At 30.5% G+C, this 19,306-nt stretch overlaps 2 protein-coding genes across 2 annotated transcripts in view; one reads left to right on the top strand and one right to left on the bottom strand.

The window, feature by feature from the left end:
• Positions 1-19,224, bottom strand: part of LOC107444086 (Y+L amino acid transporter 2) — a 55,994-nt gene extending 36,770 nt beyond the window's left edge. Inside the window, exon 1 of the mRNA XM_016058167.4 lies at positions 18,735-19,224. Coding sequence (XP_015913653.1) covers positions 18,735-19,224 — 490 coding nt within the window. The remainder of the gene's footprint in view (positions 1-18,734) is intronic.
• LOC122268601 (uncharacterized) lies at positions 11,423-12,486 on the top strand. Its single transcript, XM_043038601.3, has 3 exons — positions 11,423-11,677; positions 11,776-11,873; positions 11,948-12,486. Exons 1-3 carry the CDS (start codon positions 11,525-11,527, stop codon positions 12,360-12,362), a joined length of 666 nt encoding a protein of 221 aa, XP_042894535.2. The 5' UTR covers positions 11,423-11,524; the 3' UTR covers positions 12,363-12,486.
• Positions 19,225-19,306: the final 82 nt, after the last annotated feature.

Genomic DNA, 19,306 nt, shown 5'->3' on the forward strand with positions numbered 1-19,306 from the left:
AATGCTAGCCATTAATCCTTAATGAAAATTAATGTTATTAATTCAAATATTCCCCATCAGAGGACCCCCAAGATATGACGTCATCAGAAGGTCTCTTAGGTCATCGCGAGATAAATGACCTGATGACTGATTAAAAGGAATCCTAGCCTTTTTTTTAAGCAAAATGTATAAGCCAGTCATATTTGGGACAAGATTTGCACAAGATAACAAAAAATAAATGAAACACCCACGGAGGTTATTTGCAAGCTAGAAAATTTCATTACCTAATAGCAGATTAATTCACTATAGTAAATTATTTCACTTGTAATGGTAGATTATTTCATTTTTGACAGAATAGTAGATTAATTCATTAGTATAGTAGATTATTTCACTTTATAATAGTGGATCATAAGTAGATTAATTCATTAGTATAGTAAATTATTTCACTTCAGATAGAATAGTATAGTAGATAATAGTAATAATCCCTGACGAAAAACCTGCTAACTACACTTTTTTTGACTAAGTTGAGTTGAATATTTATACATGAAATAAGCAATAAGTAAATCATCGCGTCATACTTTTAATATTTAAAAATCAGCACACCATTTTCTTCCAGTTTTCAGCAACTTAGAAAGTTTAAGTGCCACACATAAAAAAATATATTTAGTACGCTCCGTGATACATTAATCTGCTGTCATAATTACATCAAGAGTTTGCATCTGAGCTGCTCATGATTTTTAAAATAAATAAAGTAAAATTTAAAAAAGAAAACTTCTCAGAGTCAACCTTCAGAAGTAATTCAAATACTCACCTATTACTGACCACAGTCACATTTAAGGTACTACTGTTCTAGAAATCCAAAACAAGCTCAAAAAGACAACAAAAAATTTTAGACATACTTTTAACAAAATTTATTTTTAAGCGTTAATTTCTTTTATTTTTATCAATGGCAATACGTATTAAGTGTTTCGTTAATTGATGTAGCCTTTTTTATCTTAAAGTCTGCCTCTAAAATAATGTCTTGTATTATTTGTTATTATAATGTTTGTGACTCAAAACAATCAGAAAAGTAAAAAATAATAATAAAAATGTAAACTGTTTTTCTGCCCTGAGCAATACAAAAATAGAAATTTAAAAAAAAAAAAAAAAAAAAATTATATATATACAGTGGAGCATCGTTTATACGACGATCACTTATACGACGTTTACATTTATACGACGTTTTAGTGTGGTCCCAAATCATTCCTATTCATTTTAATGTAAAAATATATCGTTTATACGACGCACAGAATCGGTTATACGTCGATTTTTAGATTTTGTTCTTTATTTAATTTTTTATTTTTTCTTGTGTATTTTAAAAAAGGGCGGAATTTGCCAACATGAATGATGCAGAAAAGGGTGTCAACAAGAATGCTTGGATGACGACCGTAATTTTTACTAGATGACTGAAAAAACTAGACAATGTTATGAAGAGGAAAAAACGAAAAATTTTTCCATTCATCGACCAATGTCCAGCGCACCCATCGATACTAATTATTTTGGAAAATGTAAAAGCTCTCTTTTTTCCTGCAAATTGCACAAGTGCGCTTCAGTCATTAGATTTGGCCGTGATTAGAAATTTAAAATTGCATCATAGAAAGCAGTAACTTCAACTCGCTATTCAAAGCATTGTAGAGAATAATAGCAGGAAAATGTAATTAAAGGTAACATAGATTCAAATGGCTCCCTGCAATTTTTCTCCTTTGATTATTTGTTTGCTTTGCTTTGTCTAATTTAGAAATTTATGTAAATCAACACGTTAAACATTAAAATTAACTGAAAACAGTGTTAGTTTCAGTTTTAGAAGTAAAAATCGATTATACGACGTTATCGTTTATACGACGTTTTTCGGTGGTCCCTTCGGCGTCGTATAAACGATGCTCCACTGTATATATATTATTTTCGTCTTGGTTGAAATGGAAAAAAAAATTTTTTAATTCATGCAAAACAGAAAGGTTACACAAGAAAAAATAAATAAATGAATTATATTGATATTATTTTTTATTCAAGTAACAAAAAAAAAGGTAAATAAGAAAATACAAAAATCATTTTTGACACAAGCCAAACAGAAAAATGAATTAAGAAACAAAAAAAATAATTTTCCTCAAGCGAAATAATAAAAAAAAAATTTTTATATTTGGTCAAAGCAGAAAAATTGAAGTAAAAAAAAGTTTCAATAATTCAGGTAAGATTGGGTCAAGTTTATTTTAATATTGTAGTATTGAAAAGTAGAATTGAAAATTCTAACTACAGATGAAAATGACCAATAAGAACCAATGGAAATACTACTAATTCAGCAGAAAGTAAACTGATAGTCGAATTCTATAATATTAGGATTCAATGACAACTCTTTCTGAGTCACGCCAGATCCGACCCTTTTAAAATTAACCTACATTTTAGTAAATGTATAAAGTAACAAATCAATGTCAGAGTCATTAATTGTGATTTATAGCCTTTTTGATAGGATTGCGAAAGCTATCACACTGAAAATGACAATAATTATAGTCGATTCAGAATATTTAATATTCGACAATAATACTAATAACTTAACCTAGCAGTAAAAAGAATATGCATATCGACTAGGTGAAACAAATTGTTGCATAAAGGGTATAAAAAACTAAATAGATGGAATTTTTCATTTCGAAGTAATACTAGAGGTCTCATAGTAATTATGACTGTTTAAATTACATTCAAACTATAACAGGAATAAGAACGTATTTAATAATTTGATTTCTTCACTGTGAAGAAAAACGGGACTCAACTGACATATGACACAGGAGAAAAGTTTTAGATATATAAAAAAAAGATATTTTCTGAAAATGGCCAGATTGGCTTTAATTTGAAAAGCACAAGTCTTTTTTGGCTTTTTAATATTTTAAATTTTACAATTCAGATTATTAGACGTATATTTAAATTTATTTTATTGGTTAGGATTCAGCAAAATAATATAAGTAAAATATGGTATGATATTGATTTTACTTTCTACTAAGCGCCGTAATAGATAAAATTTATTAATTTTAATGATGTAATTGCTGCTCCATATTTCACTCTAGCTGTGCTTTAAATTGGTTCAGAATAATAATTTTTCTAAAACAGTACACGATTTGTTCGAAATAATTAATGCATTTTTTAAAAAAAAACTTGGACCATTTGATGGTAATTATTGTTAATTTTGTATTATTCTTATACTTTTACTGCATTAAAAAAGTTATTTTCTAATTAAAGTTACAAGTAGTTTAAAATTAAAGTAGTAGTAAATTACGTTTTGCAGGAATTATTTTTGGAAAAACGAATTTTATATTTATGAGCAAAAATTTTTCAATTCGCTTAAATTCTCGAGGTATGAAGAAATGCGTAAAAAGTGAAATAAACATTAAGTGGTCAAAGCTTTTGACCGCTCTCCTGGCCCAACTGTCGAGACCATATTTCCCAGATTGAGACTAAAAAATATGAATCAGCCAAAAAATGGTAAGTTGTAATTTGTGTAAAAATGTTTCAATTTGCTTAAACATTTCGAGATATGGCGAAAGACACAACAAGTAAAATCAACATTAAGGGGTCCAAACTCTTGATCGCTGTCCCGACTATTGGGGCAATATTTCCCAGCTTGTGGCTACCCTCTATTTGTGAGTATAAAATACAAATCCATCAAAAAGATATGTTTATTCATAGAAAGTAAATTTTCGTGTTTGATTTCGTAACTTAAAATATTGCATACACTAATTAATTAGCATATTTGAGTGAAGTTAACCACTCGATCCATTGAGTCCTAGTACGTAAAGATCCGATCCTTAGATCAAAAGTCATTCAGGGTAGTTTGTTTTTTAAGGCCTGTACCAGGGGAAATATATATATTCTACATACATGCATGGGGCTCACATACAGGTTACAAACATTCATGGGGTATACTCACATTGTACATACATACACTTTACGCAAATAATTTAAATGTAAGTCTTATTATACATAGATCTAATGATTGGAATTCATACTGTAATCGTGAACTTAGATTATTTATAATCACGAATACGTGTAATCATATATTATTTTGATAACTTGCAATCATGAATGCCTGTAATCGTTTCTTGTTGTGATTACTTATAATCGTAATTACTTCTAATGTTGTAATCGCGATTACAAGTAATTGATTACATAGCCTATAAGATCTTATTCTCTTCCAGTGCTCCATTTCTATATCGGTTGAAAAATATTGTATTTCAGAAACGGTGTAACCCCTCGGTTTCACGATTACTAGTAATTGATTACTTAACAATAACCTGTAATTAATTACAGTTGAATTCGAATATTGTAATCGACACCCGATTCACCTCAAGCAATTATTTCTTTAACAAAATTCACAGTTGTATCTAATTCCTTACATTTCTCTTCAGAAAAAAAAATTCTATTTTATACTGCTTTTATTTTACATACATCTTTACTTCAAAACGAATCCTTGAACTAAATCTGCTATGAAAATATCTTTATTTCAAAAAATGCTTCTCGGAATTTAAATATTCAAGGCAATTTAGAAGTAAAAAATGGAAGCCTCCAAACTGGATTTGAGCTTTGCAATTAAAGGCATGCATTTCGATAATGCAAGCAACGACGGGAGGGGAAAAAATGGAACATTTTTAATTATCAAGACGGCAACTAATATCTTCAACGTTCTATTAAACATTGTAATAACCATAATAATCATTATGTTTATTATGGCTTAATTTTTCTAATTATGCATGTAACTTTTGAAAGCATCATTAGAAACGCACGCTTGAGGAAGCGACTGTCTCAGTAAGTGATTAGATTAGCAGCTAACTATCCTCACACATTCTTTCGCGACCAAATTATCAGAGCATTTAACCACGCACATTTATCTATTATCAGAGAAAATCTCAAGTCAGTAATATTTAATATGATTATCAAATTTAAAAACAATGAAAATTTTTCTAGAAGGCTCTTGAATTATTTTATGTATGCGCGTAAAGAAAAAAAAAATTTCTATAATTTTAGATCTACTGGTCAGATTTTCACGTACTAAAACTCATCATTAATGGTACTAAAACCTAACATTAAATAAACTAATCAATTAGTCCAAACAATAATTTACGTTGCAAAAATAAATAATAACATGTGTTTTTCCCCAGACGGATTTGGATCTTAGACCTCTAAATTACAAGGGATAGCTGCAATCTGAAATGACCTGTCCCAATCGATGAGGCAGGAAGAGCGTTCGAGAATTTGCACCCCTTAATTTAATTTTCTGCGTATTTAACCGAATCTCCGGTCATGCAATGCTAAAAGAATTATATATTAAATATAATCCATAAATAGAGCTTATTTCTAACGTGCAATTAAATTAAAGCCTTTGCCACAAAGAAGGTAATAAGATGGATCTAATTATCTCAAAAAGTGATGATGTGTGTTTAGCAGCTTGGGAAAATGATCAGTTCAACTTAACTAAAATCTATTAATATTTAAATATATTGTTTCGAAAGATATTAAAACCCTCTTTCCTAGGTCAAACTGTCTCTCTTCTTTATCTATCCCCCAGCATGTAATGTTCTCATTTTTGGGCCTCTGATCCTTACTTAAATAAAATACCATTATTTCTCCAAAAATAAATATTTGTTACGCTTTGAAAGCATTACCATTGCCAGGGGTCTGTCCAGACATTTTGTGAAAGGTCCGTTTTTCGTGAAATTGTGAAAAAATTACTCACATTTTTTTAATCAGGGTCCGCTTTTATGAATTTGTGCAAATAGGGTCCGTTATTGCAAAAAAAAAACTTTTTCAGGGAGTTTTTAAATTGTAAAGACATACATGATAATGCTCAACACTGTAAAATTATAATTAAAAAAATTACATTTTAAAAAATAAACAACAATTGCTGCTTCTAAATTAGAGATGCAACATACAAATATTTGGTATTTAGCCTATACTGCTGAACGCAGAATATTCATTTCGGACGAATAATGGAAGAATCGTCTGCCGAAGACAAAACTAAATTCGTTTACATCCATCTTTCTTGTTTTCGGCCCTGGGAAGGGTTCATTCAATTAACAAAACAATAATGAAGATAAAAAAATTTGTGAAGTATCCGATTAAAAGAAAAATCATTTTGTGAAGGGTCCGTTTTTAAGTTGAAATATTTTGTGAAGGGTCCGTTTTTATGAAAAGATATTTTGTGAAGGGTCCGTTAACGGACCCAAATTTCTTCTAAACAGACCCCTGATTGCAAATTCGTAATGTGGCCGGTGCTTATTGAAAATAGATGCAGGAACATGGAAAAATAATAGAATTTTATTTAAATATGGGCCCGAGGCCCAAAAATGAGAACATATGGATAGATAAAGGTACAATGGATAGATAAAGAAGAGAGATAGTTTGACCTAAGAAAGAGGGTTTCAATATCTTTCTGAACAATATATTTAAATATTAATAGGTTATAGAATGTGGGATTGATGAATTTCTACAACTACTAAAGCACATTTTCTCAGATATATAAATCAATATTATTACTTTCTTTGTGAGAAAGGTTTTAATTGATTGCGAATTAGATATAAGCTCTATTTGCGGATTATAAATTGTAACATTACAAACACACATAAATATATATAAAAGGGTCGTAATATACACATTATATATTTTTATATTACAAGAACCCACACCCCTCATCAATTCAGTCCCAGCAGCCTATATGAAGGGAGTTAACCCCAATCTTCCGAACGACCATGTCCATAAGTTTCTTGAAAAACTGTTTCAACAGTCTCTCTTTTTTAATTTTCCTTCTGGAGTTTTGAAAGTATTTTTTTTCTCCTCCATATTGTTTCTACTAAAGAACAAAAATAGTTCTATCTCCCCAGAATGCCCCAAACTTTAAGGACGTTTCAAGTTTTAGCTTTAATGTTTGTTCTTTAAATGAAATGCTTAAACAAAAAATCTGACAAATTTAAAAAACAATTAGAAACCAAAAAAAATAAAAAATAAAAATTAATAAGCAAATTAGGTAGAATGTTAATTTTTTTTTCCTTTTTTTTTTAACAATTACATGCAAATCTTCTCCTAGAGATTTCTTTATTCAGATTTATATTCATGGGGTCATTTTTCGTTCAATAAGAATAATGTTCCTTAATATATATATATATATATTTTTTAATTTACTTAAGGCAGCGGCTCCCAAATAGTGTCCTCTATGAGGATTTCACATTCAGATTTATTTTCTTAGTGGTGAATATCTGACATTTTTTAGGTTAACAAGAAAGGTGTTACTAGAAAATATTTTTTTTTTTTTAAATTTCCATAACTAAAAATTTAGGGAACAAAATTTTTCTTTTCTTTATTCAGCAAGTTTAGTACAAAGAAGATCCCTTTTCAATAGTCATTTTCAGCTAAAAATCTATTAGAGATAGATCCTATTATTCAGTAGGATCTATTAGATTTCTATCATGAGGAAGTTAATAAAGTGAATTTAATGGAAAAATTACAATACGAAGAATGTTAAATGATTGCAATTATAGTAAAATATACTATTTTGTGGAAATAACATAGACCAAAACATAAAATTAAAACAAAAAGCATAACATAGACCAAATTTGCTTAAAATCAATAATTTCTCAATAACTAAATCGAAAGTCACATTAGTATCCTCATAGGTGGAAATTAACAAGGTTTAATTGATGATAACGACCAATAATTAAAATATTACCAGTTCTTACACATTTTCATTGGTCCTTTTATTTATTTGTATTAGATTTTTTTAGAGTAAATAAAATTAATTTAAAAATTTAAATTTGCAATAGAGATTATAATGTTGCAATTATTATTGATATATAATACTGACTTTGACTGACAAAACATAAAATTTAAATATACCATTCCTGGCCCATTCCATAGTGACGTGTGTGACATTTGGAGTCACTTTACAATGTTTTACAATAAAAATACACTCTCCTAAAATTGATGGGAAAAGCTTGTTAATATGGTTTTGTTATCTATGAGTGACAGGACATTTTAGTATAAAAAGTATTTAGTTTTTGCTTTAAATAGAAAACTACTTTAAAGTCATGTGACGTGTGTGACTATTTTGTACGGAAAATTTTCAGGTTGATCTGCAAATTAAATTTTTTCTGTGATTTATATTGATATATAATAATTATTTTAATTTAAATGGGTAATAGATACTTCAAATAATTTCTATCAATCACTGTTTTATTATTTCAAGTCATGCATGCTTAATTAAAAAATAAAAATGCTTGTGACGTGTGTGACTTCAATTGTGACGTGTGTGACACGTGCAAATAATTATAAAATTATTTATTATGAAACTTTGGCAATAGGAAAAACTTTCAAATTAATTGAGTAAAATAGGTAAGATAAGGTTTCCCAACATATTTTTAAATAATAATATTGTAATTTATAGTTTCTCAAAGTAAAATTGTCCATGTGAAGTAGTTGGAATCAGAGGATCAAGTTTTCCAATTACATTAACAAATGTATAGTGGGCAATATCAGGGTTTCTTCACCATTTCCAGTACATTCCAGATCTAATCATACAAGAGACTTCAATTTCTTCTGTTTTTACAGTTTTCACTTCACCAGGATACTTTTCTGGGTCATAAGTCACAAGCACCCAATCTCCTTGACAGTAGGTTTCACATTCATTACCTCTTTCTGACTTGAAAAGTTTAATATTTCCTTCAGAGGAACATTCAATTACATGGACCTGTTTGATGCCTGTTACCTGAGGTACTTCTTCATTCCATAGCGACATTGAAATTGACTTTTCAGTAATTTCTGCTTGCAATATTTGAAATACCCGAGTCTTTGGCAATAGTTCCGCAGCTACATTGGCAAAATCTTGTGCACTCTGAACTACAATTGCTTTATCACAGCAACTCATAACCCGCTGCCGAACTAGAGATTTAGCAGAGCCACCAATTCCATCCACTGTTCCTTTTCCATGTGAAGTGGCAAAATACTTCCAATGGAAAGGTCTAGAGTATTCAGCAGAGAGCACTTTTAGTAATTTTACCATGCGATTCTTAAATTTGCTTGATGGCTCATCACACCATATAACATCCACTTCCGGTTGTATTGAATTTTTTCTTTTCTCTAACTTTTCATACAAGGGGAGCACGAAGCATGATATGGTATCTTTGTCCTTATTAGGTGCATCTGAACATATTAAGTATGTTTGACATTTAATATCATAGATGACTGCTGCTGTGAACAGTGTAACACTTGCTCTGTTCCACAAAGCGGATTGTACTTCATGCTGATATACTGCTGAATATGACATGGCAAAATCTATCTGCAAGACTCGCTTCCTTTTATCTTTTTGGTCAGCTTGAAATTCGCTTGCTTGAATTCTCTTAATATTTGTATGGTCTCGCATTTTGCCAAAATCTAAATCAATACTAAATCAATTAGCTGTTCTACACAGCCCTCTTCCAGTACTTTCTTTAGAATTCTCCTTTTTTCACATTTCTGTATTTTCCAATTATACCCTGTACAGGTTTTTCTCTGTCAAATAGAACTTGTTCTGGAAACTTTCTGCCATCTTTGCACTCATTGCACTGGTTACTAGAAGTTGAGTGAGGATGTTGCCAATTTTAAAAATAGTTGCCAAATGATGTAGGTTTATTAAATTTTAAAACTATTTTTCAGCATTCTCTGTTTTATATAAAAGAATGTATTCTTGTAAGCTTTTTAAGTTGAAAGTCACACACGTCACAATTGTCACACACGTCACAATTGTCACACACGTCACAATGTGACGTGTGTGACATTTTAAAATTTAATTTAAAAGTGTAAAATATGTAACAAAATTAAAAGTCCTGATAGATTTAGACATCTTGATGCACACTAATTTATAAACTAAGTTTTTTAGTTAATACTCACACACATTAATGTTTTATATTAACTTTTTAAAGTGAATGTGACGTGTGTGACTATCAAAAAGTGTTTTTTTCTTTTACTAGTAACAGGGTTGGGTTTTTGACGTCAAAAAGTGGTTTTTGACATGACAAGGGTATAATACTGGTTTAAACCGTCAAAAACCCGTCGAAAATGTCAAAAACTGAAGTTTGCCAAGAAAATATATAAACTTCAAAACTACCAACAGTTGCCATGCATTATATTGAAATTTAATTATACTATAGGTAATCAGCAGGTTTTAAAATATTTTTTAATTAAAATTAAGGTAAAATAACAGATTTAAAATCTCAGAAATTTATATTCAAATGCATGTGCAGAAAAATTTTGCACAAAAATTGTTTAAATATTTATATTAAAAAAAAAATTTTTTTTTCTTTTTGATACTTAAGAAAATTATAAGTTTATTACTATGCATTTTTGACATATAAGGAACATATAACTAATATTTATAAGGAACTTACAAGTTATGTTGTATAAATACAAACTTGATACAAGATACAAGTGTATAAAAAAAATTTTTTAATGTTATACCGAATATCTTTATTATCCAGTATGTTAATTTGAATTTAAAAGTAGTTATATTTATGAATAATGATAAATATAATTCATATTGTTTATTATATTTATTTATAATTATTACACTTATCATTTTAAAAAAAAATTTTATCTCTTAATTTTTTTTTCTCCACTCGTATTAAAAATACAAATAATGCATATCTTGAAAGCAAGAAGTAATTATTCAACAGCTGAATATTTAGATGTTCAACAAAACTACACTGGTTATCATAAATTAAGGAAAAATCACAAAAATAGCGATAACTCTTTCAAAAGTAAGCCAAACCGTGCAAAATTTGCATATGTTGTCCACTAAGAGTAGCTGAGTAAAATTGCAATATGCAAATTAGTGGCGCTGCACTCGGCTTACGTCATCTGCCTGGAGCATAAAAGTCCAAGTTTGAGAGAAAGCACACAAATTTTACTGTGATTGCGACATTGAAAATCTGAGATAGCCAATTCGTAATAATGACCTCTAGGCATCATTTGCCTGAAGAACTACGATGGAGAGCCATCGGGAGACTAGAGGCAGGGCAGAGTCAATCAGAAGTGGCCAGATGGCTAAATGTGAGTCCATCTGTGGTTCATAGACTTTGGAGGCAATTTCAAACCACAGATTCGGCATCTAGGAGGTTCAGTCAAGGACGGCCAACTGTTACGACCAGTGCCGATGACCGATATTTGACATTAAGTGCACGCAGGAATAGAACCGCTACTCCGACACATCTTAGATCCTCTCTTGCTGCAGCCACCGGAAGGTTGGTGTCAACGTCAACTGTGCGCAGAAGGCTCCACGAAGGTGGTCTGTATGCGAGACGACCCGTGACCTACGAGATGAGAAGGCCTTCCAACTGCGTCATCAACCCCTCGTGACGTCACCATACTTCGATCATTCCCCGCGACATGTGACACTTTCTTCTTCGTTTGTTTTAGTCAGGCGTACTAGTATTTTGATTTGGATATTTGTAAGCGAAATTCATTCTTATGCAATTAATTATTACAAAATTTTAAACAAATTATGCCTCATCCATGTTGTGTACCAGCATGGCGAGGGAATTACAAAAATGGCCCAAAAGTCAGTGTTTTTAGCTTCCCTAAAAATGACGCATTGAGAGAAAAATGGATTCGCGCCATTAAAAGAGAGCATTTCAGTCCTACAAAACACAGCAAGGTAAGCATTATGCTAGTATTTTTCTTTTCTTTCTCCCATATATTCTCTTGGCATTTGAAATTTCTTCAAAGATTTAACCTATTCTTAATTGTTTTTAGGTGTGTGAAAAACACTTTAGTGAAGACCTCCTTACAACTACATCTGCCTATGATAAGGAAACGGGCCTACTCATAGAAGCCGAACTAAAGATTAAGAAGTAAAATGTATTTTAAAATCAAGTATTTGTGTCTCTGGTTATATATTATATTCTAATTTTCTTTTTACTTATAGATTAAAGCCTGATGCAGTACCATCTCTTCATCCAAATTTACCGAAGCACTTCTCTACCACAGCTGTTAGTAATCGAGAATCTTCGGATGACCGAAAATTAAGAAAGGAAATGGAAAGTATTCAAGCTGCAACAGCTGAAAATGTAAAACGTCAAGAATTGTATGATGCTACACAAACATTTTCCTCTTTTTCTGACCTAAAGTCTAAGCTGCCAGATACGAAGAACTCCTGGAATATTATAAAAAGTGAGAGTTACATTCTTTTCATGTTATTAGATGTTCAGCCAGTGTCAGAAGTAACTATCTCTTTATATATAGATTCCAATTGTGAAGTAAAAGCTTATGTTAAAAAAACAGAAATAAAAGTTTTAAAAACTTCAAATTTCCACATCAGCTTGTTGCTATTGATACAATAGATGATATTTTGAATGAATTAAAAAAATTAGCTTTGGATACACCACCAACGGATAAAGATGTAAAAATAATTATAAATACTGTTAAAGAATTTTTAAAATCCCTTTTAAATGTAACAAGTGTATGCAACGATGTAATTTAGGCGATGATAAACATGCATACAGGTATTCTGCCGAAACTTTAATTTTTGCTTCCTTAATTTATACAATATCCCCTAATGCATATAGATTTGTACGTAAAAGTACAAATTTAACTAAAATTATCTTGTAGAAAAGGATTTGCTTGGAAATGAGGAATTTTGCCCCTCTGGACATTATATGGAAAAAGTTTTGGATACGGTTGTTTGGTCTTCCACTAATGTATTTTTAAGCAACTACACGAAAACAAAAAATGATGCTTTACTGAAGGAGAAAAAAAACGCAGCTTTATTAGCTGAAGTAAAGAGAAAAATTGAAACATTAAGCAAGAATAAATAATACTAAGCATTAGTTAATCCTCAGACATAATAAACACTAAATTTTCAATAAGCAACTTTTTGCATGTCAATTTTTAGTTAAAACATTATTATACATAATTTTTGAGTTGTTAGGTTTTTATTTTTATTATCCAGAAGAAAATTATTTTATATCATTAAATACATTTTTATTAGTTTTTTTATTTTTACTTTAATTTATTAAATAAAAAATAAACTAAGCACTTCTACAAAACGTTAAACTCTCTACAAAATTAAAATAATGAAACAAAATAATTATTTTGTAATGTTTGATCACTGTTTCTCTGCAATATCAAATTTGTTATAAATACACTTCAGTAATATTGTTATGTTAAAATCCATATTATATTTCAACAATTGTATTAAAATTTTAATCACTCTTAGTTTAAAACTTGGAATTTTTTCTAATTGTACTTCAATAATTGTATCATTGAAATTCTTATATATTTTTCTAAGCATTTATTGCAATTTTTAACACTCATTGTCTAATGATTTTTATAATGATTTACAATATATTTCAATGTTTATTTTTAAGTAGGTAAGAAATGGAATCTAATTCTTTTTTCATTTGTTGTGATAGAAATAATGTCAAAATAAGCATTAAAAGTTTGTTGTTACTTTTTTGTGTAATAAAATATTCCTTTTTTGTGATTTACCATGTTTCTTTTTTTATTTTGTATTTGATATGAAATTTTTATTCTGTTCACAAATAAAATATTCAAAAATGATATCTAAGCTCCAAAAATTCACTTTTTTTTTAAGGACTGTGATTCGTATATTTGTACGGATAACATATTTTTTGATTATCACGAAATTTTTAGTTTTCAAATTTTTCTATATATTAACAGTTTTATTAATTAAATTTAAAGAGAAAAAAAAAGGCTTGTTCCCAACTATTTCTGCGGCATTTTAATGAGTGTCCAATATTATATGAAGAGTCAAAGTAGAAATAATTATATTAGGAAATCTTTCCCCATGTTAAAAGCTCGCAACAAGCGGAGAGAAATGATCGAAGTTCAGTGACGTCACGAAAGAGTTGTAAGGCCTTCTCATTCTCGAAGGTCACGGACGACCAGCCATTTGCGTGCCGCTCACATCACGCCATAGGAGAGACCGTTTGCAGTGGGCCCGACAACATGTCCACTGGACGTCAGATCAATGGAGGCCTGTTCTCTTTACGGATGAGTCCAGGTTTAGTCTAGAAAGTGACAGTAGACGTTATTTGATATGGAGAGAAACTGGGACCCGTTATCATCCATCAAACATCCGTGAAAGAGATGCATACGGAAGAGGCAGTGTCTGTGTTTGGGGAGGCATATCCTTAGGAGGGCGCACATACCTCCATGTCTTTCCAAGGGGAACCGTGAATGCTCAGGTTTATCGAGACAACATCCTTGATGCTTATGTGCGCCCATATGCCGGGGCAATTGGTGATTGCTTCCTGTTACAGGACGATAATGCAAGACCACACAGAGCTCGCATTGTTGATGATTATCTTCAACAGGAAACAATTACTCGCATGGAGTGGCCAGCTCGATCCCCGGACTTGAATCCTATCGAGCACGTTTGGGATGCTCTAGGGAGGCGTGTATCTGCCATCAATCCGCCCCCTCAGACCCTTGCCACGCTTGCAACTGCTTTACAAGAGCAATGGCTCTCACTTCCTATTGAACTGATAGACCGCATAATTGAAAGCATCACACATCGCTGTTTGTGCTGTATTGCTTCTAGAGGCAATCATATTCCATATTAAAGGTACTTTTTCTATTGCAAACCGATACTTCCAATTTGTTTATTTTATACATGTGCTAATTTCTATACTACTATTAATGTCTGATAATTTCTTTTTATGTTGTTTAATACCTTACTATGTGTTGTATATTGTGGGTAAGTTTCATAAAATTCCATGTGTAATTTCTTGAGTTATCGCGATTTTTGTGAATTTTCCTTAATTTATGATAACCAGTGTATATCATATTCAGCAAAATGAATAGGCTGAATATACTGTAAATCGACACTAACTACTCTGTGTATTTAACAGAAAGCACTTAGATTTGTATTGTCTTATGTTAAAAAGATTATTAAGAAGATTTAAAAAAATATTAAAAAGATTTTTCTTTAAAAGAAGATGTCTAATGTACAAAACTGCTAATGTTTATCTTTAAAAATGTCTAATTTTTAGTATAATCTATACCAATGGTGCGCAAACTTTTTTCGACCGCGACCCCTTTTGTAGAGAGAAAATTTTTGGCGACCCCTAGAGATAAATGTTCACAAATACGATGTATATTTCGAGCATTTCTTTCGTTTCATCGAATAAAAACATCATCATATTTGACTCATATTAATTTTATTTATAATTTTAAGAAAATACTTTTTGTATAACACAAAAATCAGTAAATTGCCCTTTAATGAGATATCTGCAAGTTTCTAATTATCTCATCGATGTTTGGATGTATGTTGCTAATTGCAATTCGCATATCATCTTCAGGTTTTAAACGCGAGTGGTATTTAGTTTTTATTGAAACTAGTTTGCTAAATCCAGTTTCACATAAATACGTTGATGCAAATTGTATTAACACTCTGATGGCATTCTTGCATAAAACGGGATATTGTTTTTCCACGGATAGCCAAAATGTTTGGCAAGGCTGAGTCTTAAATTGATTTTGAAGAGTTTAATCACTAATCAGATCTATCAATTGCTCTTTCTCACTAATTTGAAGCGTTGAACTGCATATGTCAAAGGAAAATGGATCACGAATCCAACCAAGATCGTTTTCAGGAAAATCCTCGAATCTTCTCGAAAAATTTTTCTTTAACTTTTCAATGTGATTGGAAATGATGTTTTTAAACGTAAATATATCTATATTATTTTCCTTGATAAAATCGTTAAAGCAAGGGAACATGTTGGTGTTGTTTTTATTCAGTTCAGTTTGCCAGAGACTAAACTTATTCTTAAAAGCTTGAATTTTACTGGCTGTAGTTATGATAGTTGAATTCTCACTCTGCAAGCTCAAATTTAAGTCGTTAAGTTTTTCGAAAATATCAACTAAATAGCTCAGCTTCCCTAGCCAAACTTCATTGATATAATAACTTGCCAATCTATGTTTCTTTTCGATTTAGAACATGTACACTTCATTTCTCAAATCAAATATCCGTCGTAGTATTTTCCCACGTGAAAGCCATCTGACTTCGATGTGTAACAGTAATTTCTCATACGTTGAGCCCATCTCATTGCAAAGTATTGAAAAGAGACGGCTGTTGCATTTAATGTAGTTAATTGAACTAACAGCATCTTGTAATACGTTGTGCAACTCTTCATCCATATCTTTTGCAACAAGAGCTTTCCGATGAATCATACAGTGATTAAATACCATATGAGGTGCCACCGTCTGAATTAAGCCTCTGAGCCCTTTATTCGAACCTGTTAATGCTGCAGCACCATCAGTACAAACCGCAACACAGTTTGCCCAGGTAAGGGACTTTGTTTCAAAATATTCATTTATTACTTCGAATATTTTTTCTCCAGTTGTTTTTCCTTCCAAATTTTTGCAACATAAAAACGTTTCTGTTATATCTTCATTAAAAATAAACCTAACGTAAATAATTAGTTGTGACATTTTAGTAATATCGGTAGTCTCGTCCAGTTGTAAAGCAAATACAGATGAATTTTGTATGCGTTTTATGACTTCTGACTCGATATTTCGTGACATTTCGGAAATCCAATTGCAATTAAACAGTGAGTGATGGCGCTTCACTCTTTATATGTACACTGTATGGTATGCAGCATGCAGGGATAATGCATTTCATAAAAATTTGGCGACCCCCACAGGGGTCGCGACCCCTAGTTTGCGCACCACTGACCTATACTATACACTAAATTTGGTTATAAATAAATTTCTTAATAATATCACTGCAGATTTTCAATAACACATGAAAATGAATACATAATATTACAAAAGATGTGAGTTTTCAAAAGTACAAGATTTTGGTTACTATTCAAAATATAAGTGTTTCTTCAAAATTTTAAATTTATTTTTTCTAGAACATATTTAGAAACACTATCCTTTAAAAAATATATAAATTTTATGAATTAATTAAATTTCACATATGAATATAGGTTTTTGACATTTTCGACATTTTTGACAATGAGGTTTTTGACGTGACGGTTTAAACCATGGTTTAAACTGTCAAAAACTGTCACATGTCAAAAACCTGCCAACCCTGACTAGTAAACATATTTAAAAAACTTTTTTTTTAATTAAATAGACCATGTGTTTTACCTTTGAAACATTCCATAACATTATTTTTTAACTCCAGTTTTAATCATTTTAAGACATTTATCATCTTAAAGTAAAAACAATGGTGACTACAAATCATATTAGAAATCGTGAAACAAGTAGTGTAATAAAATTGTAAATTTTAGAGTATTAATAAATTTTTTTGATCCAAATCATTAGCAAATTTGAAAAATTCAACTTTTTTTACAATAGAATGAGCCATCATTTTTATCAATTTGTTAGTTTGAAATTTTACCCCCTTGGTATAGCAAATCATGGAATGGGCCTCCTTTACATTGATTGCTGGACAGGGACACCACTGATAGTAATTTTATGATAGTTTGAGTTAAAATTCAGTAGTCTCAGACCAAAGAATTTACATTAATTTCAGATACCATATTATTCAAAAATTTGTTGTAAAATTTACGAATTTCTTATAAATTAAACAAGAAAATTTTTTTTAGGATACGACGATAATTATTATAAATCAGTTCATCAAGTTTTCCTTTTTTTCTCCATTGATACAGTCAATCCCATTTTCCAATCATTTGGCATCTCAAACCCTCTCTAAATAATTATAAAACAAATTCACTCTTTATCTTCCATTGATGACATAATTGTTTATCATAATATTATATGTAACTCAACATAATATTATACGTATTCTAGCACTTTATTTAAAATTAAAGCAAATAATATGAAGGTTGGCCATTAAAATTGCTATAAGTTTATACTTATTTTAACTATATAATAAGAATAATTTTGCTAAAACTGTAACTATACCTACGTTGTTTTTAAACTACAAGTTATGGTTTTTATTTTTCTTCAATAACATACTATTTTATGCATTTTCTTTAAAAAACTGTTGAAGTTAGGACAATGTCTTTCAGTGGAAAATGTCATTACTTGCCAACAATCTATTAATTTCATTAATTGCTAAAACCATTATTTTACCTACTGTCTTGTCGATATATGTAATTGCAATTCCAACTGTTCTTGATATCTTTGTGGGGGAAAAAAAGGCTAAATCTTGTTTTGTGGTTAGGACAAATTAGACTTCTATTAAGTTAACTCTTACAAGGAAGATATAATACGGTTGAAAGAAAATACCAAGACATAAGAGCATTTGGGAGGATTTCCATATCATGTAGAATAATCGCCAAGCCTTGGTAACTTCCTGTCCCACGAGAAACTTTAAAAAAAACTAAACTCGAAGGGTATTATTTATAGTCAACCCCAAACAAAACACTGGAGGCTTTTTTTAAAAATAAAAAAAATTTGCAAGTTAAAAATCAATTTGGCGGCTTAGTGATTGTAGTTGGCGCAACAGATCATGATACGGAAAGATCCCTTACCATTTGCTAATAAAAAGTTAGTCATACTCACCCGATTTAATCAAATTTTTAAAAAGAGACAAGAATTTCTTTATAAATAGGTCGGTAATTAAAATTTATCAATAATAAGCTTTAGCATTTTCCTCTAAGAGATTTTCAATAATTTTAATTTTTAAATTAAATAAGAGTCTCTAGCAGTATAATTTATTTCAAATTAGATACAGAACATTAACGTTATAAATTAAGAAAATGAGAGTTTATACTTACGAATGACAACAACTGCAATCAATTTCACAGCAAGATCAGGTGCCTCACATATACCATAAAAAGGCTGCAATATGTACTCAGCAAAAGTCAAGGCAATAATGGCATTCCCTGTAGGCATGATGATAAGTAATGCAACCCATAGGTATAAAAATGCCATCAGACCACCAAAGCTTTCATTCAAATAAGCAAATTCACCTCCAGATTTAGGAATTGCAGCTCCAAGTTCTGCATAGCAGCAGGCTCCAAATGTTGATAATAAGCCGCATAGCGTCCATATAATAAGAGACATTAACACAGAACCTGCATTTAAAAGTACCCCTTTTGGAGAAACAAATATTCCAGAGCCGACTATAACTCCGACAATTACGCCAATTCCATCAAAAACACCAAGTTCTCTTTTTAATGCTACCTGCTCAGGTATTCCATCACAATCATTTAAAGAACTAAAAGAGGCTTTATTTTCCGTAATTCTCTTGTCATTCGATGTCATCTTGAAACAACAACAAACAATTCTTAATCTATGCTACAAATTTGTTGAACAGACTGTCTTCACCGGAGTACACTTCCAAGAC

Source organism: Parasteatoda tepidariorum, chromosome 4 (genome assembly GCF_982258835.1).
Source record: "Parasteatoda tepidariorum strain Cologne lab strain chromosome 4, Ptep-v5.0, whole genome shotgun sequence".
NCBI lineage: Eukaryota > Metazoa > Arthropoda > Arachnida > Araneae > Theridiidae > Parasteatoda > Parasteatoda tepidariorum.

Coding starts and splice junctions, on each gene's coding strand:
- LOC122268601 (XM_043038601.3), top strand. CDS start 11,525: ATGCCTCATCCATGTTGTGTACCAGCATGGCGAGGGAATTACAAAAAT. Junction 11,678..11,775: donor GTCCTACAAAACACAGCAAG/GTAAGCATTATG, acceptor AATTGTTTTTAG/GTGTGTGAAAAACACTTTAG. Junction 11,874..11,947: donor GCCGAACTAAAGATTAAGAA/GTAAAATGTATT, acceptor TTTTACTTATAG/ATTAAAGCCTGATGCAGTAC.